This window comes from Salvelinus fontinalis, chromosome 9 (assembly GCF_029448725.1).
Source record: "Salvelinus fontinalis isolate EN_2023a chromosome 9, ASM2944872v1, whole genome shotgun sequence".
Classification (NCBI taxonomy): domain Eukaryota; kingdom Metazoa; phylum Chordata; class Actinopteri; order Salmoniformes; family Salmonidae; genus Salvelinus; species Salvelinus fontinalis.
Window position 1 is genome coordinate 8,569,991 of NC_074673.1, and position 25,931 is coordinate 8,595,921.

The 25,931-nt window shown below is 41.2% G+C and overlaps 1 protein-coding gene across 11 annotated transcripts in view; it reads right to left on the reverse strand.

The window, feature by feature from the left end:
* The window catches only part of LOC129862002 (CUGBP Elav-like family member 2), a 58,717-nt gene extending 33,546 nt beyond the window's left edge, over positions 1-25,171 (reverse strand). For 3 of the 11 annotated variants that reach the window (XR_008760701.1, XR_008760700.1, XM_055933272.1), the window contains exon 1: positions 24,877-25,171. Coding sequence is in view for 1 of the 11 variants with exons in the window: in XM_055933272.1 (XP_055789247.1) it covers positions 24,877-24,998 (122 nt within the window). In the remaining 10 variants the exon portion in view is untranslated. Of the gene's footprint in view, positions 1-16,228; positions 16,443-16,695; positions 17,004-24,876 lie in introns of those variants that run through there. The other 8 variants (XR_008760697.1, XR_008760696.1, XR_008760698.1 and 5 more) reach the window with 7 other exon arrangements.
* Positions 25,172-25,931: the final 760 nt, after the last annotated feature.

Consider the following 25,931-nt stretch of genomic DNA (forward strand, 5'->3'; position numbering starts at 1 on the left):
AAGGTTCTCCTATCTCTGCAGCACTCTACCAATCAGGCCTTTATGGTAGTGGCCAGACAGAAGCCACTCCACAGTAAAAAGCCACATGACAGCCCACTTGGAGTTCTCCAAAAGGCACCTACAGGACTCTCAGACCATGAGAAACAACATTCTCTGATCTGATGAAACTCTGACCTGAGTGCCAAGCATCACATCTGGAGGAAACCTGGCACCATCCGTACGGTTAAGCATGGTGGTGGCAGTATCATGCTGTGGGGATGTTTTTCCGCGGCAGGGACTGGGAGACTAGTCAGGATCGAGGGAAAGATGAACGGAGCAAAGTACAGAAAGATCCTTGAAGGAAACCTGCTCCAGAGCGCAGTCCCAACACCATTTTGCTGAGTGCCTTCATTCTCCTACGTTCACACATGTACAATCAATAATTTTATTTAACTAGGCAAATCAGTTAAGAACAAATTCCTATTTACATTGACAGCCTGGCCAAACCCTCCCCTAACCCTCCCCTAACCCGGACGACGCGGGTCCAATTGTGCGCCGCCCTATAAGAACTAGGGTCTGTAGTGACGCCTCTAGCACTGAGATGCAGTGCCTTAGACTGCTGCGCCACTCGATAAAGACACAGTTAGTTGCCTGTCACATATGATTATCTTGATAACTATGCATGTGGTGTGAATTAGAGCTGGATGATACGGCCAAAGAGTCAACACAATATTTTTTTAAATAAAATAAATTACACTATATTTGTTTTTTCAATAATAAAAAGTTCAACATCTCACCCATCTACACACACACACCTCATAAATGACATGTTTAGATTTTTCTTCCACAACGTATTGAAAAGGAAATACAGAAATCTCATTTAAATAAGCATTCACACTCCAGTTAATACTTTATAGACGCACATTTGGCTGCGATTACATCTTTGAGTCGTCTTGGGTGTGTATCAGTTTTGCACATCTGCATTTGGGGTTTCTCCTATTCTTCCTTGCAGATTTTCTCCGGCTCTGTTCAGCTCGATTGTGAGCGGTGAACAGCAATCTTCAAGTCTATCCACAGATTTCCATTGGGATTCAAGTCTGGGCTTTTGCTGGGTCGCTCAAAAAGGGACTTCCACATTCTTTTTCTTTAGCCATTCCCAGGTTGCTTTGACTGTATTCTGGGGGTCATTGTCCTACTGCAATGTAAATCGTCACCCTCATTCTAAGGTCGTTTGCACTCTGCAGCAGGTTCTCATCAAGGATTTGCCTGCATTTGCCTTATGGTATAGTTTCTGCATTTGCCTTGTGGTATAGTTTCTGCATTGACATGCACTGTCAACTGTAGGGACCTTTTATATAGACAGGTATGTTTCTAAATCATGTTCAAACTATTGAATTGGCCACAGGTGGACACCAATAAAATTGTATTGACATCAAGGATGATCAAAAGGAAATTGGATGCACCTGAGCTCAATTTGGAGTGTCATAGCAGAGAGTTGTGAATGCTTATGTAAATTAGATCTGCATTTCATTTAATATATTTACTAACATTTCTAAAAACAAGTTCACACTATCATTATGGGGTATTGTTTGTAGATAGGTGAGAAAAATAAATACATTTGATCCATTTTGAAATCAGTCTAACAAAACGTGAAATAAATCGAGCGGTATGAATACTTAAGGCACTGTAAATGATAAGTGATTTTTAAAAACATGGGGCCGTCCCCATTCTGATTATTTTATACTGTTCAATTAGAACTTCAACAAAAAATAATTCCTTGAGGAAACTTAATGATTAGTCACTTGAGGGCGCTCTCCAAGTAAAGGGGGCAAGAGAAGGGGATACTCCATTTTTAAAACAGAAGGTCTCCAAAGTGTCCAATAAGAAGAAAACACGTGCCCTTTTAAGTTGCAAAGCGTTTTGCTACATATGTTGTACCCCAATGATTACGACCCAGACCAGGGAAAGACTGAGGCCTGACGGCCCTATGATGTGGCAGGTGACCTGTCCCAAAGACACCCGGGAGCAGCTGACGCCTGGGCTCCAGAGGACTCCAAGGCCCAAGTCTGAAATTAGCATACCTGCTGTTGCTCTTCCCATAAAATAACATGATTTACCGGGACCATATGCCTGGCCTGGCCGTTTGCTGTGGTCTGACCGCAGAAGCATGTCAGCTACACTGCTGCTGCATCTTTCCTAGTAGCTCCCATTATAGCGAGACTGTCATGGAGGCAGCACCAGTCACCAATATAAGGCTATATACTCTAGACTACATGTCAACCATCTTCTCAAAATGTGTCACCTGGCGTAGTTGGGTTCTGTATTAATGGAGCGTTAACACCAACCAGTTTAACTTAGAATACAAGCCTAAGGTTTTTCCTTGGCTTGGCTAGGATTGTTTGATCACTCGACTCTACCTAAAAAAAATGTTTAAATAAATAAAAGTTTTAAAATTCATAGGCCCATCCACACCCTGTGATATCATGCAGCGTTGCTTCATATTTTGGTTCAATTCATAGTTGTGGTAAAGGGAGTTCGCGTAAATAGCCATGTTAACAAGAGGGTTATAACTGATGCTCCCTTCCCTCAGGAGTCACTTGGCAGTAGGAGACGGCCTTAGGTTAGGTCACAGGGCTGTGTCGTCTCAGACTGGTTAGATCACACAAGCAGAGCATGATGCACCACCTCTCACTCCAGCAAGGCACATGACAACAAGCGACACAGAAATAGCAGCAGTTGGTTTCGTGTGTGTGTGTGTGTGTGTGTGTGTGTGTGTGTGTGTGTGTGTGTGTTAGCCCCAGCACTACAAGGCTGTAAACCACAACGATTACATTAAACGACGACACACAGGAAGGGCAGCCTGCACCTCGAGTCACTAAAGCAAGGCGCAACACACACATTCTTCAGTCTGTGATATCTCGTCTTAATTCCATACAAGGTGCTGCAGACTGCTGAAAGGACTGTTGTCCTGGTCTTTAATCAGTACATCAGTGCTCTGATGAGGGCCCCATTAAAGACGTTATCCTCCCAGCATTAACTCCAATTCTGCCTCAATATGGCCTCATTTTCATTGTTGCATTTCCCCTGATGAAGACAGATGTGTCCAATCAGGCTGTGACTAGAGCCCCATGTTAACAGGCTGTGACTAGAGCCCCATGTTAAACAACAAGCAGCCAGGACCTGACGACGAGACCTACACCATTAGCTTCTTAAATCTCATGGAGCGTCCCTGGTGACAGTGGTTATGGATTGAAATTAAAGAATGAATGGAATGAAATGAATAAGCGAGTGTCCCCAGGTGACTGTGATTAAGGCCAGAGGAAGGGGATGCAAATTAGAGGTGAGTCAGGGTGTGAATGGATGCATGAATTTTTTTTTTTTAATGGACACTCAAAATGTCTCGAGAATAAGGATTCAAAGTAAAGCAGGTGTGAATGAATGCTCTAGAATTTAATAGGAATCTGGCTGAGGATGATCCAAATCAACTGTGGTCTGGTCACACGTCATCCAGCTGTGCTAGCCTACAAAATCCAGCATCAAGCCAAGAGAAGCTTGTTGGTAGGAGCAGCAACAGCGGGGTCGGAGCCTAGATCCAAACTGAATTATGGGATGCAGGCTAGCAGCGATGGGTCCTCAGGGGGAAAAACTAGCAGCATATTAGAGACCCAAATACACTGAAGGTAGACCCAGGGAAAACAGGGGCTCCTAGTCTGGTGCTTAGAAAAGCACTCAATATAAAAAGTTAAATAAGATACTACTGTAGCTGTTAACCTGTTTGGGCTGCAGGGGCAGTATTGAGTAGCCAGATAAAAGTTGCCCATTTCAAACGACCTCGTACTCAATTCTTGCTCGTACAATATGCATATTATTATTGGATAGAAAACACTCTCTAGTTTCTAAAACCGTTTGAATTATATCTGTGCGTAAAACAGAACTCATTTGGCACAAACTTCCTGACCAGGAAGTGGAAAGTCTGAAATCGAGGCTCTGTTCTAGTTCCTGCCTATAAATGGGAATGATACGTATTAGTATACATACACTTCATACACCTTCCCCTGGATGTCAAGAAGGGGTGAGAGAAGAAATTTAGTGTTTATCTTGGTCTGAAGTGGAATACAAGCTCTTGGAATGACGTGTCACCCATTTCCTGTTTTCAGGAAGGCGCGAGAAGGAACCTGGATTTGCCTTCTGATAAGCTGCCGTTATGGACGACTAATATCTCCGGCTTTGATTTTATTTGATACATGTGACCATATCATCGTAAAGTATGTTTTTTCAATATAGTTTAATCAGATTATTGATTTTTTTTTTTCGGGAGTTTTGCCGTGTTCCGTTCTCTGAGTTTGTTGACGATGGAGAGATTCGTGCCACTTGGCTAGTGTGCTTGCTAAATCGAGAGGGAAAGAGGCCGTTCTAAATCCAAACAACGATTGTTCCCGACAAAGGACCCCTTGTCCAACATTCTGATGGAAGATCAGCAAAAGTAAGAAACATTTTATGATGCTATTTCATATATCTGTCGTACATGTGAACTAGTCGTCGGCACCCAGCTTTTGGGTACTCTAGCTATACCGAAGCTGGATGTCGTAATGAAGTTATTTTTAGAATTCTAACACGGCGATTTCATTAAGAACTAATGGATCTATCATTTCCTTTACAACATGTATTTTTTAGTTATGTTTATGAATAGCTATTTGGTCAGAATATGTGTGTCAGAAAAAGTGTCAGAAAAATATCCGGACGTTGTGGAAAAAGTAGCTACGATAGCACAATGTATAACCACTGATTTCAGCTCTAAATATGCACATTTTCAAACAAAACATAAGTGTATGTATAACCTGATGTTATAGGACTGTCATCTGATGAAGAATATCAAGGTTAGTCCAAAATTATATATCTTTTACTGGTTTGTTACGATCGCTAACCTTTGCTACTGGGAAATGGCTTGTGTTTCTGGCTATTGTGGTAAGCTAATATAACGCTATATTGTGTTTTCACTGTATAACACTTAATAAATCGGAAATATTGGCTGGAATCACAAGATGCCTGTCTTTCATTTGCTGTACACTATGTATTTTTCAGAAATGTTTTATGATGAGTAATTAGGTATTTGACGTTGGTGTCTAATTATTATGGCTGCTTTTGGTGCAATTTCTGATTGTAGCTGCAATGTAAACTATGATTTATACCTGAAATATGCACATTTTTCGAACAAAACGTAGATTTATTGTATAACATGTTATAAGACTGTCATCTGATGAAGTTGTTTGTTGGTTAGTTTGGTTGGTTCTTGGTTAGTTAGGTTGGCTTTGTGCATGCTACCTGTGCTGTGAAAAATGTCTGTCCTTTTTTTGTATTTGGTGGTGAGCTAACATAAATATACGTGCTGTTTTCGCTGTAAAACATTTTAAAAATCGGACATGTTGGCTGGATTCACAAGATGTGTACCTTTCATTTGCTGTATTGGACTTGTTAATGTGTGAAAGTTAAATATTTTAAAAATATATATATTTTGAATTTTGCGCCCTGCACTTGAGCTGGCTGTTGTCATAAGTGTACCGACGTCGGGCTTGCAGCCAGAAGAAGTTAAGACAAGATTAAACGGCGGTTTAATACTGCCCCTTAATAGCATGATTAAAAAAGGAAAAAGAACCCTACTCAGGGCCAGTTATTTCTATGCCGTTTTTTTTTCACTGTTTTTATGCACACCGGGAAAAAACTATACCGACACTTAATTTTAGCTGCCTTTTAAGCATTCTAGTACAGTTAAATAGTTCACACACACAGCGGTCTAAGGCACTGCATCTCAGTGTAAGAGGTGTCAGAGTCCCTGGTTCGAATCCAGGCTGCATCACATTAGGGCCGTTCCTGGGAGTCCCATAGGGCGGCACACAACTGGCCCAGCATCGTCCGGGCCGTCATTGTAAATAAGAATATTCTTAACTGACTTGCCTAGTTAAATAAATGTCACACACACACCAAAAAGTTACTTTGTTGCCATTTACGCATGTCCCCATTACCAGTAAAACATAATCAAAACCTATTTCTTTCACTTACTTGCTGTGCTGTTTCGTTGTTCATTTGTTCAGTCGTTTCATTCTCAACCAGGATTTCTATGGCACGGCATTTGGGTCTTTGCGGGTCAAAAAATATCCCAAATAACACTGATGTGTCAAATAAGCGTGTTGACCAATCAGGACCTGAATATGACTGCACGTCAAATAATTTAACACGTTCATTCATTTTTAAAGTAATCATTACACCGTCACTCGTATTTCATGTCACAACGATTCATCAATACGTATGCTATGATGCTGGTAAAGTTGTTTCGCGCACCTACAGTGCTGTTCATTTTAAAAAGCTAGCTAGCTCATGGATGCACACAATGTTCTTCCCCAAAAACATAGCAAAACAACATAAATCGGTTTCAGTAGCTATAGTTAGCTGTTAAATAAGAGCTGTTAAATAAAAAATAAAAAAGACAAACAGGAAGGGACAAGGACTACCTGGGCTTGTCCAATAAGAAATTCTTATTTTCACTTTCCACTGGAAAACATTTTCCATTGTGTACTCCCAATCATAAACAACTGGCCTGGCAGCCGATTCCACTCAACTTTGACAACAGACAGTGCTAACTCATCCTATGTGCTGAGTCTATGGTCACCTGGTAGATCAAGTGCATGCCATCGCAATCTTCAAGATTTTATTAGCAAGGCTTAGCTTCCTATATTATAATGTGCCACTTGTGTGTGCCATAGGGGATGTTCCAACTTCCATACAAACTGGATTTTTTCGATTTACCTTGGCACTGGTCGAATCCAAGACACATTCCTTTCTCAATGTTTTCCATTTCCAAATCTAACACGGGGCATGTAATGTGAAAGTAGGCTCTATTTCCTGTCCCCATGCTCTATAGAGCACCAGCTAGGGCCAGGACACCACTGACGCAATATTTTTCCCACCAAAAATTTAAAATTAAGCATACAAAACTCGGGAGAGCGGTTTGAAGTCAATGTAGGCCACAGCATACACTGTTTTATCTAGGCCTATATCTTCAGCCAAACTGGTTTTGGACCAGAGCAGACAACTTTTTTATGATTTAACCTCGATACAGGGTGCATATCCAACATCACAGCAGTAGCAGCAGAACAGGTGACAAGCCAGAATGGAGTCCTCTCAGCCGTCAACATCTGTTTGCACGGCTCCCCTTTCTCCCTCTTGAACACACACACTATGAGAACAGCTGGCCACCACTGTCAGCCCCAGGACTCCGTGCCAAGAGGCCACACTGACAAGATCAACAGACAGCCAGCTCGAAAAAAAATGTGTCACGTGCTTTGTAAACAGGTGTAGACTAAGAGTAAAATGCTTACGTACAGGCCCTTCCCAACAATGGAGAGAGAAAGAAAATAGAGAAATAAAGTAATAAATACAATGAGTAAAGATAATGTGGCTATATACAGTACCAGTCAAAAGTTGCCACCTACTCATTCAAGGGTTTCTTTATTTCTACGTTGTAGAGTAATAGTGAAGACACCAAAACTATAAAATAACACAAACATATCGTAACCAATTGTTAAACAAATCAAAATACATTTTATATTTGAGATTCTTCAGAGTAGCCACCCTTTGCATTGACAGCTATGAACACACTAGGCATTCTGTCAACCAGCTTCATGAGGTAGTCACCTGGAATTAGAGGTCGACCGATTATGATTTTTCAACGGCGATACCGATTGGAGGACCCAAAAAAAACAGATACTGATTATATAAAGTTTGGAATAATGACAATTACAATACTGAATGAACACTTAACTTAATATAATACATAAATACAATCTATTTAGTCTCAAATAAATAATGAAACATGCTCAATTTGGTTGAAATAATGCAAAAACAGTGTTGGAGAAGAAAGTAAAAGCTCAATATGTGCCATGTAAAAAAGCTAACGTTTAAGTTACTTGCTCAGAACATGTGAACATATGAAAGCTGGTGGTTCAATACTCCCAGCTAAGAAATTTTAGGTTGTAGTTATTATAGGAATTATGACGCTGCGATTATTTCTCTCTATACCATTTGTATTTCATATACCTTTGACTATTGGATGTTCTAATAGGCACTTTAGTATTACCAGCCTAATCTCTGGAGTTGATATGCTTGATGTCATAAACAGAGCTGTGCTTCAAGCATTGATAAGAGCTGCTGGCAACGCAGTAAAGTGCTGTTTGAATGAATGCATACGAGCCTGCTGCTGCCTACCACCGCTCAGTCAGACTGCTCTATCAAAACATAGACTTAATTATAATAAACACAGAAATACAAGCCTTTGGCCATTAATATGGTCAAATCGGGAAACTACCTTGAAAACAAAATGTTTCTTCTTTCAGTGAAATACAGAACCGTTCTGTATTTTAATCAAATGGGTGGCAACCATAAGTCTAAATATTGCTGTTACATTGCACAACCTTCAATGTTGTCATAATTGTAAAATTCTGGCAAATTAGTTCGCAACGAGCCAGGCGGCCCAAACTGCTGCATATACCCTGACTCCGTGTGCAATGAACGCAAGAGAAGTGACAATTTCCTTAAATAATATTGCCTGCTAACATGAATTTCTTTTAACTAAATATGCAGGTTTAAAAATATATACTTTGTGTATTGATTTTAAAGGCATTGTTTGTTTATGGTTAAGTACATTCGTGCAACGGTTATGCTTTTTTCGTGAACGTGCTTTTGTTAAAACAACACCCGTTTGGCAAAGTAGGCTGTAATTCAATGTTAATGCAATCGCTGTGTTAGATTTTTTTAATTAACGTTACTACGACATTCAGCATGCGTTAAAGCGAGACTGCACCGAGATTAATGGCGGAATATGAGTTTAACATTTTCCAACAGAACAACAAATTAAGATCATAAATAGTTCTTACTTTTTGATGAGCTCCCATCAGAATCTTGGGCAAGTTGTCCTTTGTCCAAAAGAATCGTTGCTCGGTTGTAGAATGTAGTCTTCAACGTTGGAATTAGCAGTAAACATTAGCCATGTGGCAAAGACGTGTCCAACTCACTATAACGCAGCACTAATAAATATCCGAAAATCGCAATATACTGATATAACTCGGTTTAAAATAACAACATTGTGTCTTTAACACCTATATCGCATAAAAACAGAGCCGGATATATCTAAGGGCTATAACGGGAGCTTTCTAGAACGACATCCAGAGGTCCTTTTTGCGTAATGGCGAAGAGAAGAAAGGAAGGACCCCACGTTGCCAGCCCATTTATAAGCTCTCAGATCTGCCTAGCAACACCATTTCAATTCTCACTATTCGCTGACATCCAGGGGAAGGCGTATGCAGTGCATCTCAACCAATAGAAGACAGGCAAATTAATAAAGGGACCTCAGAACAGCCTGCAGATTTCAGCACTCACATCCTCATAGGAAAATTGCTCCAACTCGAGTTCGGTTTTACTCACAGATATAATTCAAACGGTTTTAGAAACTAGAGTGTTTTCTATCCAATAGCAATAATAATATGCATATTGTACGAGCAAGAATTGAGTACGAGGCAGTTTAATTTGGGAACGAAATTATTACAAAGTGCCAACAGCACCCCCTATTGAGAAAAGGTTAAATTAACAGGCACCGCATTGATTATATGCAAAGCAGGACAAGCTAGTTAACCTAGTAATATTAAATCAACCATGTGTAGTTAACTAGTGATTGTGAAGATTAATTGTTTTTTTGTAAGATAAGTTTGATGCTAGCTAGCAACTTACCTTGGCTCCTTGCTGCACGCGTAACAGGTGGTCAGCCTGCCACGCAGTTTCCTCGTGGAATGCAATGTAAATCAGCATCCAAAAATGCCCTATTTGGTAAAATACCAAGTCCATATTATGGCAAGAACAGCTCAAGTAAGCAAAGAGAAACGACAGTCCATCATTACTTTAAGACATGAAGGTCAGTCAACACGGAAAATGTCAAGAACTTTGAAAGGTTCTTCAAGTGCAGTCGCAAAAACCATCAAGCGCTATGATGAAACTGGCTCTCGTGAGGACCGCAACAGGAATGGAAGACCCAGCGTTACCTCTGCTGCAGAGTATAATATGTTCATTAGCGCCACAGGAAAGGACTGCCGTTGCTCTTCGCTTATTTTGAACGGTTCTTGCCATAAAATTAACTTTGTCCTTTACCAAATAGGGCTCTATTCTGTATTCCACCCCTACCTTTTACAACATAACTGATTGGCTCAAACGCATTAAAGAAAGACATTCCACAAATTAATTTAAATGCATTCCAGGTGACTACCTCATGAAGCTGATTGAGAGAATGCCAAGAGTGTGCAAAGCTGTCATCAAGGCAAAGTGTGGGTGGCTACTTTGAAGAATCTCAAATATATTTTGCTCAACACGTTTTTGGTTACTACATAATTGAATTAGTAGGTGTCCAAACTTGGTACGCAGGGTACCAGTACCGAGTAGATGTGCAGGGGTACGAGGTAATTGACTAAAAAGGCAACAGGATAGATAAACAAGTGACAAGTCAAAACAGTTAGTGCAAAAAAAGGGTAAGTGCAGATAGATAACCAAACACCTACCTGGGCTAACTACACCCGACAAAAATATAAATGCAACATGTAAAGTGTTGGGACCATGTTTCATGAACTGAAATAAAATAGACATTTTTCATATGCACACAAAAAGCGTATTTCTCTCAAATTTTGTGAACAAATCTGTTAGTAAGCATTTCTCCTTTGCCAAGATAATCCATCCACCTGACAGGTGTGGCATATCAAGAAGCTGATTAAACAGCATGGTCATTACACAGGTGCACCTTGTGCAGGGAACGATAAAAGTCCACTAAAATGTGCAGTTTTGTCAAAACAAAATGCCACCGATGTTTCAAATTGCGGGAGCGTGCAATTGGCATTTGACTGAAGGGAATTTTATGTTAATTTTTCAATCATAAGCCATCTACGTCGTTTTAGACTCCAATTGGCCTCACAACCCCAGTCCATGTGTCCACGCCAACCCAGGACCTCTACATCCGGCTTCTTCACATGCAGGATTGTCTGAGGGGAGGGGGAGTGCTGAGGAGTATTTCTGTCTGTAAAAATGCCCCTTGGTGGAGAAAAACACATTCTGATTGGCTGGGCCTGGACCCCAGTGGGTGGGCCTACGCCCTCCCAGGCTCACCCATGGCTGTAACCCTGCCCGGTCGTAAAATCCATAGATTATGGCTCAATTAATTTCAAATTGACCAATTTCCTTATATGAACTGTTCCTCAGTAATATCTTTGGAATTGTTAAGTTTATATTTTTGTTGGATGCCAAGCAGTTGCCATAAGAAGCGGTTCAGGTTCTGTTGGTTCCAGACTTGTTTAATAGGTACTGCTTGCCGTGTGGTAACAGAGAGAACAGTCGGATTTTGTTGGCTGGAACCTAGGCCAGTACCCGGAAGAAAACAAATCTTTGTTGACCAAGAGTCGTGTGTTCTTTTGACCAATCTACAGGTAGAAATTTTACAATGTGTATTTTTCCACTATTAGGACACATCCTATGTTTTAAAGATATCAACTATTTGTAGGCTACTGGGCTTGTCTGACACTAAGCACACGGTGATTAAATAATTAAGACAAATAACTCAAGAGGGAGCTAGAGATCAAGATAGCCCAACAAGTAGGAAAAAACTGTTCCCGAATCTCCTCCCGCTGCTGCTGGCTTTCGCAGATTCTGCCATTACGCTCGCGAAGTTGCCGGTAATAGGATACACCAGGGGTCCGCAACCCTTTCCATTTGGAGTGCCAATTTGTGTCACTGTTTTTAACCAACCTGCATGCCAGTTATTAGCTTCATCTAAATTAAAATTATACAAATCTAAAAGTAACTTCTTTTGCCATCACCAAACATGTAAAAAAAAAATGCCTACATAAAGCCAACCAATAAAAGCACTGCAGCTGGAAAATATCCTGATAAATTCATCACATTGGCTACTCATGGCTTATCTGCAAACATTGTATCAACAATCAACTTCATCCAGCCAGAAGCTTGCACTAACAAACTTGCAATATATATATATATATATATATATATAAAATGTCCTCCTAGGCATATTTTGGGAAGTTTCAACTGAATCAGCATTTGACTTCTTTTTTGTCTTCTTCACACCAAGTGGTTATCGAAAAGGAGAGGGCTGGAATGATCTTTTCAAATAGGCTACATTGAGGAAGTATTTTCAAAGGACGTAAAAACAGACTTGGTTTACTTGCCATTTCAGGTGAATAAAACATTTAGTTTGAGAAGCTACACAGCTCATTAGAGGTGGTGAGTTAAGACAATCAGCAATACTATCAGAACCACAAATGGGCACATTCATAAGCCAACATTTGCATGCAGGCCAGCTAGCCTAGGCCCACTTCTATGCATAATCAGGCCAACATCCTTACTCAACATTGACAGGAATGCTCCAAACACAATAAATCGACAACTCGTAAATAGAACAAGTGTAGCCTAGGTTGTGTGCTCCGCAAACAAAGTGTCCACTAAGACAACAAAAACTGTTAAAGACAAATACTATGAATGCATTAACAGAAATTACAGTAAACAAATTCTAGATTCAAAATTATGGGAATTAACGGTAAATGTACTACTTACTGGTGAGGTGATACCGTTGTGCCATCCAAGCGGCATTTACAATGGATTAGGCCACAAACAGGCGTCAATCAAGACGCGTCAAAACATTGACCCAACAAAATCGGTGAGTCGACTAAATGGAGTGAGCCCTACATAAAAATGAAATTTGATTTGTCACATACACGTTTAGCAAATGTTATTGTGGGTGCAGCAAAATGCTTGCGTTTCTAGCTCCAAAAGTGCAGTAATATCTAGCAATAGACAAATCTAAAGTAAAGAAAGTAACATTTTCTCAATAGGGGGTGCTGTTTGCACTTTGTAATAATTTCGTTCCCAAATTAAACTGCCTCGTACTCAATTCTTGCACGTACAATATGCATATTATTATTACTATTGGATAGAAAACTCTAGTTTCTAAAACCGTTTGAATTATATCTGTGCGTAAAACAGAACTCGAGTTGGAGCAATTTTCCTATGAGGAAGTGAGAAATCTGAAATCTGCAGAGTGTTCTGAGGTCGGTTTATTAATTTGCATGTCTTCTATTGGTTGATATGCACTGCATACGCCTTCCCCTGGATGTCAGCAAATAGTGAGAATTGAAATGGAGTTGCTAGGCAGATCTGAGGCCTTATAAATGGGCTGGCAACGTGGGGTCCTCTCTTTCTTCCCTTCGCCATGACGCAAGACAGACCTCAGGATGGCGTTCTAGAAAGCTCCCGTTATAGCCCTTAGATATATCCGGCTCTGATTTTATTCGATATAGGTGTTAAAGACATCATAATGTTGTTATTTTAAACCGAGTTATATCAGTTTATATCAGTATATTGCGATTTTCGGGTATTTATTTGTGCTGCGTTCTAGGGAGTTGGGCACGTCTGGCCCACATGGCTAATGTTTACTGCTAATTCCAACGTTGAAGGCGACAATCTACAACCGAGCAACGATTCTTTTGGAAAAAGGACAACTTGCCCAAGATTCTGATGGGAGCTCATCAAAAAGTAAGAACTATTTATGATGTTAATTCGTTGTTCTGTTGAAAAATGTTAAACTCATATTCCGCCATTAATTTCGGTGCGGTCTAGCTTTAACGCACGCTGTATGTCGTAGTAACGTTAATTTTTAAAAAATCTAACACGCCGATTGCATTAAGAACTAATGTATCTTTCATTTGCTGTCCAACCTGTATTTTTTAGTCAAGTTTAGGATTAGTTACTGATTATATTAGGTGCCTCTCCCAAGATTTCTCCCGACATATTTTTGGCAGCTTGGCTACTATTCTCATTGTATAACCACGATTTGTGCCGCTAAATATGCACATTTTCGAACAAACTCTACATGTATTGTGTAATATGATGTTATAGGACTGTCATCTGAAGAAGTTTGAGAAGGTTAGTGATAAAATTAATATCTTTTGCTGGTTTATTCTTTATCGCTATTGTTGGCTTGAATCAATGCTGTTGTGTGGTTGGCTATTGTAGTAAGCTAATATAATGCTATATTGTGTTTTCGCTGTAAAACACTTAAAAAATCTGAAATATTGGCTGGATTCACAAGATCTTTGTCTTTCATTTGCTGTACGCTGTGTATTTTTCATAAATGATTTATGATGAGTATTTAGGTAATTTACATTGGTCTCTGTAGTTATTCTAGATGCTTTGGTGAGAGTTGTGATGGTGGCTGCAATGGTAAACTATGATTTATACCTGAAATATGCACATTTTTCTAACAAAACATATGCTATACAATAAATATGTTATCAGACTGTCATGTGATTAAGTTGTTTCTTGGTTAGTGGCTATTTATATCTTTATTTGGTCGAAATTGTGATAGCAACCTATGCAGGAAAAAAATGGTGGAGTAAAAAAAGTGGTGTCTTTTGCTAACGTGGTTAGCTAATAGATTTACATAGTGTCCTTCCCTGTAAAACATTTTAAAAATCAGAAATGGCTGGATTCACAAGATGTGTATCCTTCATCTGGTGTCTTGGACTTGTGATTTAATGATATTTAGATGCTACTATTTACTTGTGACGATATGCTAGGCTATGCTAGTCAGCTTTTTTTACTGATGGGGATGCTCCCGGATCCGGGTTTGTGAGGAAGTAGAGGTTAATACCTCATGACAAGCTGTAGACCATACTATTTACCTAGAGAGTTTACGTATACTTTTCATAGCAGTCAATTTTTTTTTCTTAAAAAAAATGTATTTAAAAAAAAATCGGTCAGAGTCCACAACAATGGGATCACAGCACCATCAAATGTAGCTTAGCCCAGATAACACACTGTGTCCCAAATGCCACCCTATTCCCTATATAGTGCACTACTTTTGGACCAGGACCCATAGTGTAAAAAGTTGTGCACTATATAGGGAAAATGGCACCATTTGTGATACTTCCCATGTCAGTGTTCGCTGCCAAAGGATCACACTTAAGCCCAGATATTCACCATATCACTGTCCTTTATCAGAGGCTCAATCAAATCACAGAACACAGATGAGTTGGGTTGAGATTGCATCACCTGTGTGTGGGTCCAAAGCCAAAAAATGAGATTCCTTTCATTTCTATAGTCCCAGACCACTGTTCTGCTAGCCTTTAGAGCCACAATCATGCAAGTGCCAGATAACCATGACAACCATGATGATCTTTGACCTCACTTAATCATTTCTTGTTTAGGTCACCTTTTTTCCCCTGTGTCTGTGTGTGTGTATTTCAAATGCACGTAGTTACTACAGCATACCTGCTGTATGATGTTGACCTAGTGAGTGATTGGCAGGGATGACAGTAACATCCTTCAGAAATCCATCATACAACAACAGATGTGCGCTGGACAGGTTACAGGTCGAAAGAGTTCCCATGAGGATTATGACAAACCTATTTGTAGTAGATACAACAATAAAAAAATGGATTCCCTCTCTCGCTTATTGCTTCCAGTGTGTTCTCGTCTAGCAGGAAATCACAGACTATTTGTCATTCACCATGTTTTACTGCAAATCCATTTATCGGCCCATTTAATAATCAATATCGGGCTAAGGGGGCTGCTGTAAACATGTTTAAGTATGTAGCTAGCTATGTAGCTAAATATGTTATGTTTCATGAACGTTACAGGGCCAAGCCCATTTCTAGAGCTAACTAGGGGAGGGGGGTTTCAGCGTGTACTCTCCCTGAGCAACGCACAGCCTTGTGCTGTATACCCTTTATATGGCTGAGAGTTGAAATCCAGTCATGGTAAGCCCAATTAGCCTCCGGGCATTTCTAAAACAACATGTATGTGTACTGTTGACTGGCTTCCTTTGCTAACAATCTATTTCGGCAGTCACAAGATGTCCATTAAAATTGCTCAATAATGTACCACGTGTGTTCCGCAAGGCACCCAACATGAACCTCCATTACGGGAAATCGATTGCTAACGGGGAACTACGGTCGCTACTCGCTACAAAAGAAACGTAGTTAGTTGCCTGCCCCTCGTGAAACATCGAGTATAAATGCATTTACTGTCTCGTGAAAAATAAATAATAACGTTACATTATAGTGAATTATGTAATACATCGACTTGATATCAAAATCGTTGCAATAGGGTAGAATTTCGTGTTTGTTTTGAGCTATTTTCTATCATGGCCTACCTGTTACTGAACAGAAGACTCCGTTGCTGCCCTCTGTTCCTCTCTATCCGCTCAAGCAAGCGGCATGAAAAAAAAATCAAAAGGGCGGCTGCCGCGTGTGCTGGTTTTTCTCGCGCTCTCACAGTAACGACACCGAAACACACAAGCAATTCTTTCTAACTGGCTATGTTAAAAACACTTTAGAATGACGACTACCTAGTCCGATAATGCCTGGAACATGTTTAACTCCGGAAGCACATGTCACTTCACTAGCATTTCCTTAGCCAAGAAGTAAACATTTTTTTCCCAGCTAGCTAGCTAGCTAGCTACCCATTTCACTTGTTATGTTACTCAGACATGTCGGTGAATTCTCGTAAAATTAACAGTGCGTTGAATGCACTTTGTGGAGGTTAGTTTATTATAGGTAAATAATGCAACACGAAATATTTAAAACGTCGGTTATTAGAATCTAATAAACAGTTACTTACGTTGTATCTTCCGAGCTCATCATCAACCGGCTTTCTACCATCCTATCCGGATGAAAATCCAGACCACTGTATGTCGAAGTCATTTTCACGAGCTACAACCAGAACCCTCCACGCTGTAGTCAACAATGAAAGTGAGTGAAATCGCTTCGAGATTCAACTCTGCGCGACCACAAAACGCAGCGGGACAGGTGCAGGGAGGGGGGCTTCTTCTAGCCTTCTACTCAGAGCAGCAGCATGCGAATACTAATCATCAGTCGGTTGACATTCGTATTCTGCAATCCCCAGCTAATTTCTTCTGCAATCCCCCGTTGAAATAAACTACAAGCGCGCAACTGGGCGGATTTGATTATGTTGAACCGCGGGGCCCCGTTCTGTGGACCATGACGTGAACGGGCAAAAACGGCGATCGAGGAGCGCCCTTTCAAATCGAACAATATCAGAAACATACATCTCTTTACCATAAAATATGATAGAATTGTCTAACTAGTTTTCATTGGGAATCCAGACAAACCGTTTTTATTAAAAGTAATCACTTTTGCATATGAACACACATAATCCTACGCATTACTCCACATGCTTATTTACTTCCCTTTTGTTTTAAGGGGACTTTGAAATGGAGGCAGCCCAGTTCCAAAACGAATGCAATCAATTTTCACCCGGTGCAAAACACGCTTACCCGGACCAGGTTAATCGAATCCCCTCACTGTCAAAGCGACTGCAGAAATGGATAGCTGGAGAGGCGTGGCTACTTCCACTCCATGTCAAGTATGTAAAAATAATGTAGGCTAGGCTAGTCCAGTCATCTTGGTTTACACTTTCACAGAATCCACAACGTGTTTGACTATTTTTTGTCAGTCTATTTAAATTAGGCTACACAAGTGTCTTCACTCACACCAACCAACCATGGCTCTCCATCTGACCTAAATTATGTGTTTGGGAAATATGGCAGGTGTTGATCCAAGGACATGAAGACCCCCACATTCACTGGCTAGACTAGTACAGACCCAAGACAGATGATAGCAGAAAGCAATTTACATTTTGTAACAGAGGTACAATATTATCAGAGAAAGGAAAAGTATATAGCAACCCAAACCCCTTCCTTGAACCTTGACTACAGACACAATACCATTTGTGAGAGAGGTTAGAAAGTATAGGCTATATGGCAAACCCATTCCCTGAGGAGTCCTTAGCCCAAGCACTTCGCTATTACTGAACCAATCAAGTAGCTATAGGAAATTCTCATTTTATAATCCTCTCGCCAATAATTCGAATGAATTGCTCCAGATTTTAGGTTGAGCCACTCGACTCCGAGTCCAGTCCTTTCCTATTAGTATCTGGGCCAGTATTCAGAGTAGAAGTGCTGATCTAGGATCAGGTCCCCCCCTGTCCAAAAATCATATTCATTATGATATGAAAGGCAAAACTGATCAGCGCTGCATTTCTATTCTGAGACTCTTTGTGAGTATAGGCCAGGAAGAAAACCAAGTGATTAAGATCATTAAAATTGTAAAAATCCTGGGCATCCTGAGTCTTTGACTACATCCCAAATGGCACCCTATTCCCTACAAAGTAGGGGCCCTGGTCAAAGTAGTGCACTACATAGGGAATATGGTCTATGGGCCCCGGTCAAAAGAAGTGCCCTACATAGGGAATAGGGTCTATGGGTCTGGTCAAAAGTAGTGCACTACATAGGCAATATGGTGCCATTTAGGATGTACACTTTGCTTCTATAGAGGTCACAGTTCATGTTCCCCTTTTGTGATTTTGCTGGTGTTTTCCTGGGGGGGAGGAGCCTGTCTTTCTTTGTTGAACTGGACTTGCCAGGCGAGGTCTTCCTATATGAAACCCACTCCGAGGGGGGCTGAAACCATGGTTGTCAAGTACTGGTTGTACCAGAGCAGAACAGTGCAGAGCAGGGGTGTATTCATTAGGCACCAAATGGAAGAAAATGTACTGAATCACAGATGGCGGGAGGGGCTACCTGAACTTGCCTAATAAGAAACACTCGTTTTGGTTTGCTGTTGCAAAATGTTTTGGTATGTTGTGGCCTAATGAATACAACCCGGAGCAGAGAGAGTTTGGTAGCCTCATCAACTGGACAGGAATTGTTCATTATAGCGTTCGCAGCAGCTTCACATTCCCCCTAAAATAATATTGGGAGTGACTCAGTCGCACTGTTAAGGAATATCCCATTTATGAAACCCCAGTTAATTCTGTATCCATAGCAATTTTCAAGGCAGACTACACTGCAGTTTGTGTTTATGTTAATGCAGAGTTTAAAAGAGCTTTGCTATGCATCGCCTACATACAGTTGAAGTCGAAAGTTTACATACACCTTAGCCAAATACATTTAAACTCAGTTTGTCACAATTCCTGACATTTCATCCTAGTTAAAATCCCCTGTCTTAGGTCAGTTAGGATCACCACTTTATTTTAATAATGTGAAATGTCAAAATAATAGTAGAGAGAATGATTTATTTCAGCTTTTATTTCTCCCATCACATTCCCAGTGGGTCAGAAGTTTACATACACTCAATTAGTATTTGGTAGCATTGCCTTTAAATTGTTTAACTTGGGTCAAACGTTTCAGGTAGCCTTCCACAAGCTTCCCACAATAAGTTGGGTGAATTTTGGCCCATTCCTCCTGATAGAGCTGGTAACTTAGTCAGGTTTGTAGGCCTCCTTGCTCTCACATGCTTTTTCAGTTCGGCCCACAAATCTTCTATAGGGTTGAGGTCAGGGCTTTGTGATGGCCACTCCAATACCATGACTTTGTTGTCCTTAAGCCATTTTGCCACAACTTTGGAAGTATGCTTGGGGTCATTGTCCAATTGGAAGACCCATTTGCGACCAAGCTTTAACTTTGTGACTGATGTCTTGAGATGTTGCTTCAATACATCCACATCATTTTCCTTTCTCATGATGCCATCTATTTTGTGAAGTGCACCAGTCTGTCCTGCAGCAAAGCACCCCCCCAACATGATGTTGCCACCCCCGTGCTTCACGATTGGGATGGTGTTCTTCAGCTTGCAAGCATCCCACTTTTTCCTCCAAACATAACAATGGTCATTATGGCCAAACAGTTCTATTTTTGTTTCATCAGACCAGAGGACATTTCTCCAAAAAGTACAAACTCTGTCCCCATGTGCAGTTGCAAACCGTAGTCTGGCTTTTTTATGGTGGTTTTGGAGCAGTGGCTTCTTCCTTCCTGAGCGGCCTTTCAGGTTATGTCGATATTGGACTCATTTTACTGTGGATATAGATAATTTTGTACCTGTTTCCTCCAGCATCTTCACAAGGTCCTTTGCTGTTGTTCTGGGATTGATTTGCACTTTTCAAACCGAAGTACGTTAATCTCTAAGAAACAGTACGCGTCTCCTTCCTGAGCGGTATGACGGCTGTGTGGTCCCATGGTGTTTATACTTGCGTACTATTGCTTGTACAGATGAACGTGGTACTTTAAGGTGTTTGGAAATGGCTCCCAAAGATTAACCAGACTTGTGGAGGTCTACAATTTTTTTCTGAGGTCTTGGCTGATTTCTTTAGATTTTCATGATGTCAAGCAAACATGCACTGAGTTTTGAAGGTAGGCCTTGAAATACATCCACAGCTGCACCTCCAATTTACTCAAATGGTGTCAATTAGCCTATCAGAAGTTTCAAAAGCAATGACATCATTTTCTGAAATTTTCCAAGCTGTTTAAAGGCACAGTCAACTAAGTGTATGTAAACTTCTGACCCACTGGAATTGTGATACAGTGAATTATAAGTGAAATAATCTGTCTGTAAACAATTGTTGGAAAATTACTTGTGTCATGCACGAAGTAGATGTCCTAACCGACTTGCCAAAACTATAGTTTGTTGACAAGAAATTTGTGGAGTGGTTGAAAAACGAGTTTTAATGACTCCAACCTAAGTGTATGTAAACTTCCGACTTCAACTGTACATATGACCATGTGACCTATTGTACCATATACTGTACGTTACATTCAGGCAGGCACATACACAGCCTATCGACCATTATCAAATACATCTAATCAAATTGTATTTGTCACATGCTTCATAAACAACATGTGTAAACTAACAGTGAAATGCTTACTTACGGGCCCTTCCCAACAATACAGAGAGAAAAAAGGGAGATGTTATAGAAAAATTATAACACGAGGAATAAATACACAATGAGTAACGATAACTTGGCTATGTACCCAATTACCTTGTACCCCTGCACATCGACTCAGTACTGGTAGCCTGAGGCAATTGAGTTAAATACTGTATGTACATAAAGGTAGGAATTAAGTGACTAGGCAACCGGATGGATTATAAACAGTAGCAGCAGCGTTAGTTAGTGCAAAAAGGGTCAATGCAGATAGTTAAATAGTTAACCAATAGCTACCTAGACTAACTATTTAGCAGTCATATGGCTTGGGGGTAGAAGCTGTTCAGGGTCCTGTTGGTTCCAGACTTGGTGCATCTGTACCACTTGCCGTGCGGTAGCAGAGGGAATAGTCTATGACTTCGGTGTCTGGAATCTTTGAAAAGTTTTTGTGCCTTCCTCTGACAGCTTCTGGTATAGAGGTCCTGGATAGCACGGAGCTTTGCCCCGGTGATGTACTGGACCATACGCACTACCCTCTGTAGCACCTTGCTGTTGGATGTCAAACAATTTCCATACTAAGCGGTGATGCAGCCAGTCAAGATGTACTTAATGGCGCAGCTGTAGAACATTTTGAGAATCTGAGGGCCCATGCTGAATATTTTCAGCCTTCTGAGGGGAAAGAGTTGTTGTCGTGCCCCCTGAGGCCCCCCCCCGTGTTGAGGATCAGCGTGGAAGATGTGTTGTTGCCTACCCTCACCACCTGGGGGCAGCCCATCAGGAAGTAGAGGATCCAGCTGCAGAGGGAGGTGGTCAGTCCCAGGGTCCTGAGCTTAGTGATGAGCTTGGAGGGCACTATGATATTGAATGCTGAGCTGTAGTCAATGAACAACATTCTCACATAGGTGTTCCTCTTGTCCAGGTGGGAGACGGCAGTGTGGAGTGCAATAGAGATCTGTGGATCTGTTAGGGGGGTATGCGAGCTCAAGTTGGTCCAGTGTGTGCAGGATGATGGTGTTGATGTGAGCCATAACCAGCCTTTCAAAGCACTTTATGGCTACAGATGTGCGTGCTACAGCTCGATAGTCTTTTAGACAGGTTACCTTGGCGTTCTTGGGCACAAGGACTATGGTGGTCTGCTTGAAACATGTAGGTATTACAGACTGGGTCAGGGAGAAGTTGAAAATGTCAGTGAAGACACTTGCCAGCTGGTCAGCGCATGTCCTGGTAATCCATCTTGCCCCGCGGCCTTGTGAATGTTTACATTGTTGCCCAGAACAGCTGGTACTCTTATGAATGGTTCCGTGTTGCTTGCCTCGAAGCGTGCATAGAAGGAATTTAGCTCGTCTGGTAGGCTCGCTTCATTGGGCAGCTCACGGCTGTGTTTCCCTTTGTAATCTGTGATAGTTTGCAAGCCCTACCACATCCGCCGAGCGTCAGAGCCGGCGTAGTAGGATTCAATCTTAGTCCTGTATTGGCGTTTTGACTGTTGGTTGGCTCATCGGAGGTCGTAGAGGGATTTCTTATAAGCATCCGGATTAGTGTTCCGTTCCTTGAAAGCGGCAGGTCAAGCCTTTAGCGCAGCTTTTAGTTGCCTGTAAACCATGGCTTCTGTTTGGGATATGTACATATGGTCACTGTGGGGACAACATCGTCGATGTACTTATTAATGAAGCCGGTGACTGATGTGGTAAACTCCTCAATGTTATCTGATGAATCTCTGAACATATTCCAGTCTGTGCTAGCAAAACAGTCTTGTAGCTTAGCATCTGCTTCATTGGACAACTTCCATATTGAACGTGATTTAAATGTGATCTAGAGGTTTTTCGCCTCTAGTTGCACAGGTGACATGCTGGTAAAAATGAGGTAAGACCGATTTCAGTTTCTCTGCAAAAAATCACTTGCCACTTGGAGCGTCACCTCTGGATGTGCATTTTCTTGTTTGCTTGTGGCCCTTTACAACTTGTTGAGTGCGGTCTTAGTGTCAGCATCGGTTTGTGGTGGTAAATAGACAGCTGTGAAAAATATAGATAACTCTCTTGGTAAATAGTATGGTTTGCAGCTTATCATGAGTTATTCTAACTCAGGTTAGCAAAACCTCGAGACTTCCTTAAAGGGATACTTTGGGATTTTGGTAATGAGGTCATTTATCTACTTCCCCAGAGTCAGATGAACTCGTGGATACCATTTTATGTCTCTGTGTGCAGTATGAAGGAAGTTAGAGGTAGCTTCGCAAGCCAATGCTAACTAGCGTTAGCACAATGACTGGAAGTCTATGGGTATCTATATGCAGAAACCCATAGACTTCCAGTCATCGCGCTAACACTAGTTAGCATAGGCTCGTGTAACTAGCTCTAAATTCCTTCATACTGGACACAGATAATTGTGAGTAATAATATTAGATCTCCAAAAATCTCATTAAGAAAAGAATTTCAACAGTAGTCTCGTGGAATCCGACGAGTTAGTCTGAATATTGCAGCGGTTAAGAGAGTTGAGCCAGTAACCAAAAGGTCACTGCTTCGAATCCCTGAGCCGACTAGGTAAAAAAATCTGTTGATGTGCCCTTGAGCAAGGCACTGAACTCTAATTGCTCCTGTAAGTCGTTCTGGATAAGAGTGTCTGCTAAATGACTAAAATGTACTAAATATAGTCAAGTCTGGCATGGGAGATCTGCTGGGCAGCCTACTGTGGGCATAAAGGGAACATATTGTGCAGAGATATTAAAATAAATACTGTTTTATTGTTGCAATGGAAGTATGTTGCCGCCTCTCTCAGTGCTAGCCTCCCATGTTTAATCCATCAGATGATTACTATGATAATCCTATTGTAATCCCTACACATACCATGCATTCCTTGTTTACATCTTTTCTAATGTATCCCTCTGTAATGTGGGACGATCCGGACTATTCCTAGCCCCTACGAATCAATTCATCCAGCATTTGATTTGCACCTCTTCTAAACCAATGGTGGAGCGGGTCAAGTAAAAATAGGCCAACTGCACAGAGTGACCCAAATGGGTTATGTCACGTCTGTTTGTATATGTCGCCATAAACTTACTGCCTGCATGACTGCCTGCCTGCCTGCATGACTGACATACTTTGTCTTAGCTCTGAAAACATTTGCAGAATGGCAAACAACTGAAGCTGGCGCTCTCAAAATGGAGAAGGAGAGGATATGAGTATGACTCAATTTTGTAATCTAATCTGAAAAGAAATGCACAGCGTCGTAGCCTGGCTGTAACGTTGGTTAACACAAACCTTATCAGAGTAGTTTGAGTTTAGGTTTGTGGTACTGGCTTATGCAAATTCCTTATTGGCTAATGTAAATTGTCCTGTGCCTTGCAGAAGATAGCTCAGAGCTTATGCTGATTTTGACTAGAGGCGTTAGAGACAGGATGGATGAACTTGTTCTCAGAAACTATGCCCTGTACTTTCCAGTGGCCTCTGTCATTTTCAGGAGGTGGAATTCTGTTTGCGTCACCGACAGCCTGACTGACAGAGCCCCATTTCTTCAGTTTTTAACTGTGAACGAGAGTCGCACCTATTTTTGTCTTCGACCCATTTATTTTTCTTCCATTTATTTTAATTTCTGGGTGACCGTTGACCTTCAGAAGGGACGTCCTTTAATTTAGATGCTGTTAATACATTAGTATTGAATACACAATTCTTTGGTTTTTAAATCAGATAATGTTTTTTTTTACACAGTTGATTTGATGACAACTTCAATCAATAGGACTAATAGGTGCGTCCTGATCAGGTCTGTCTGTTTCTTAAAGATGGATTTTTGGGCAGGAGGGGAGATTTTCCCCCAGATCACAAGTTACATTGTGTCTCTTTTTCTTTCAGTGAAAAACATTCACATCATAAATCTACCCTAACCCACCATGGAATGGGAAAGAATACGGCAAACAATGAATCCATCCTATAACAATAGCCATTATCCACCACCACAGGAACAAAGAAGCATTACAATCACTGACTATAGCTCCAACTACAACCACAACTACAACAAGAGCCAGTCAGTTTAGATCGGATTCCTTCTGAATGAACTCGGGGCCAATCCAACATCCAACCAACCCTACGGACGTACCTCAGAGATCCTAGGTCCTCATTCCTGACGGGGACACCAGCGGAGGAGGCAGAGGGGGGACAGCGCATGCTGTTAACATACAAGCTCTGCACCAGGGCTAGATCCGACGAGTGTTCCAACATCGCACGGTGCTCTTCCAGAAAAATCCAATTTATTGTGTGGTGTTTAAATGGCCACTTCTCTTCTTCTCACTCTTTCTCCCTCTCTCTGGGTAGCCTATTTCTCTCTCTCTCTCTCTCTCTGTCTCTCTCTCTGTGTCTCTCTCCCGCTCCCCCCACCCCCTCTCTTTCTCTCCTCCTCTGGTTTAGTGCAGTAGAGCACCCCCTTCGCTAACTGGCGTAGCTGAAATAATCCTTTTTGACAGCTCATCGTGGGCTAATGCATTGTGCCGCCCGCGGCAGCCTGGTTCGCAGGCTGCAAAGCTGCGGCCACAGTAGCACTCTTCCACTAATTGACACCCGTATTAGGAAGAGTCCAGGAAATTGGACAGGGTTGGTTTGTTCCTACTGGCACACTGGGATACATGGGGCAAAGAAGGGGAAACTTCTGAATAATTTACCAATGGATCCTTGGATCTGTTTTTCACTCAGGTCCTGGGGTTCAGGTTGTTGTGGCACGATCCCTGTTTCATGTTTTGCATGTATTTTGAATGATGCCTGGATACAGGAAAAATACAGTATAAATGTACTTCAAACCCAGGTCAAATGTAGGTCAAACCCAGGTGTTGTTGTGATGAAGCACATACATGGAAGCTAAACCCCAGGTGCACTTGTGGCAGGAAGTTTGGTCCAACCACAGTCTCTGGGTCCAACAGGGGAATCAATACAAAAAGAAAAGCTCCACACTGTTTTGTAACAGATAAAGGGATTTCTATGTGTTGATAAACTGTATTCTGAAGTGTCAAACTTCAAATGTTGACATATTTCAATTTTCAAACTCCAATTTTCAAACATCAAACTACTAACTACTAACTATGCAATTAAATGCGAGGCTTTTGCCCAAGATTTAAGCTGTGAAAACACCAAATCTTTAACACCGGTAAATATTTATTGGGG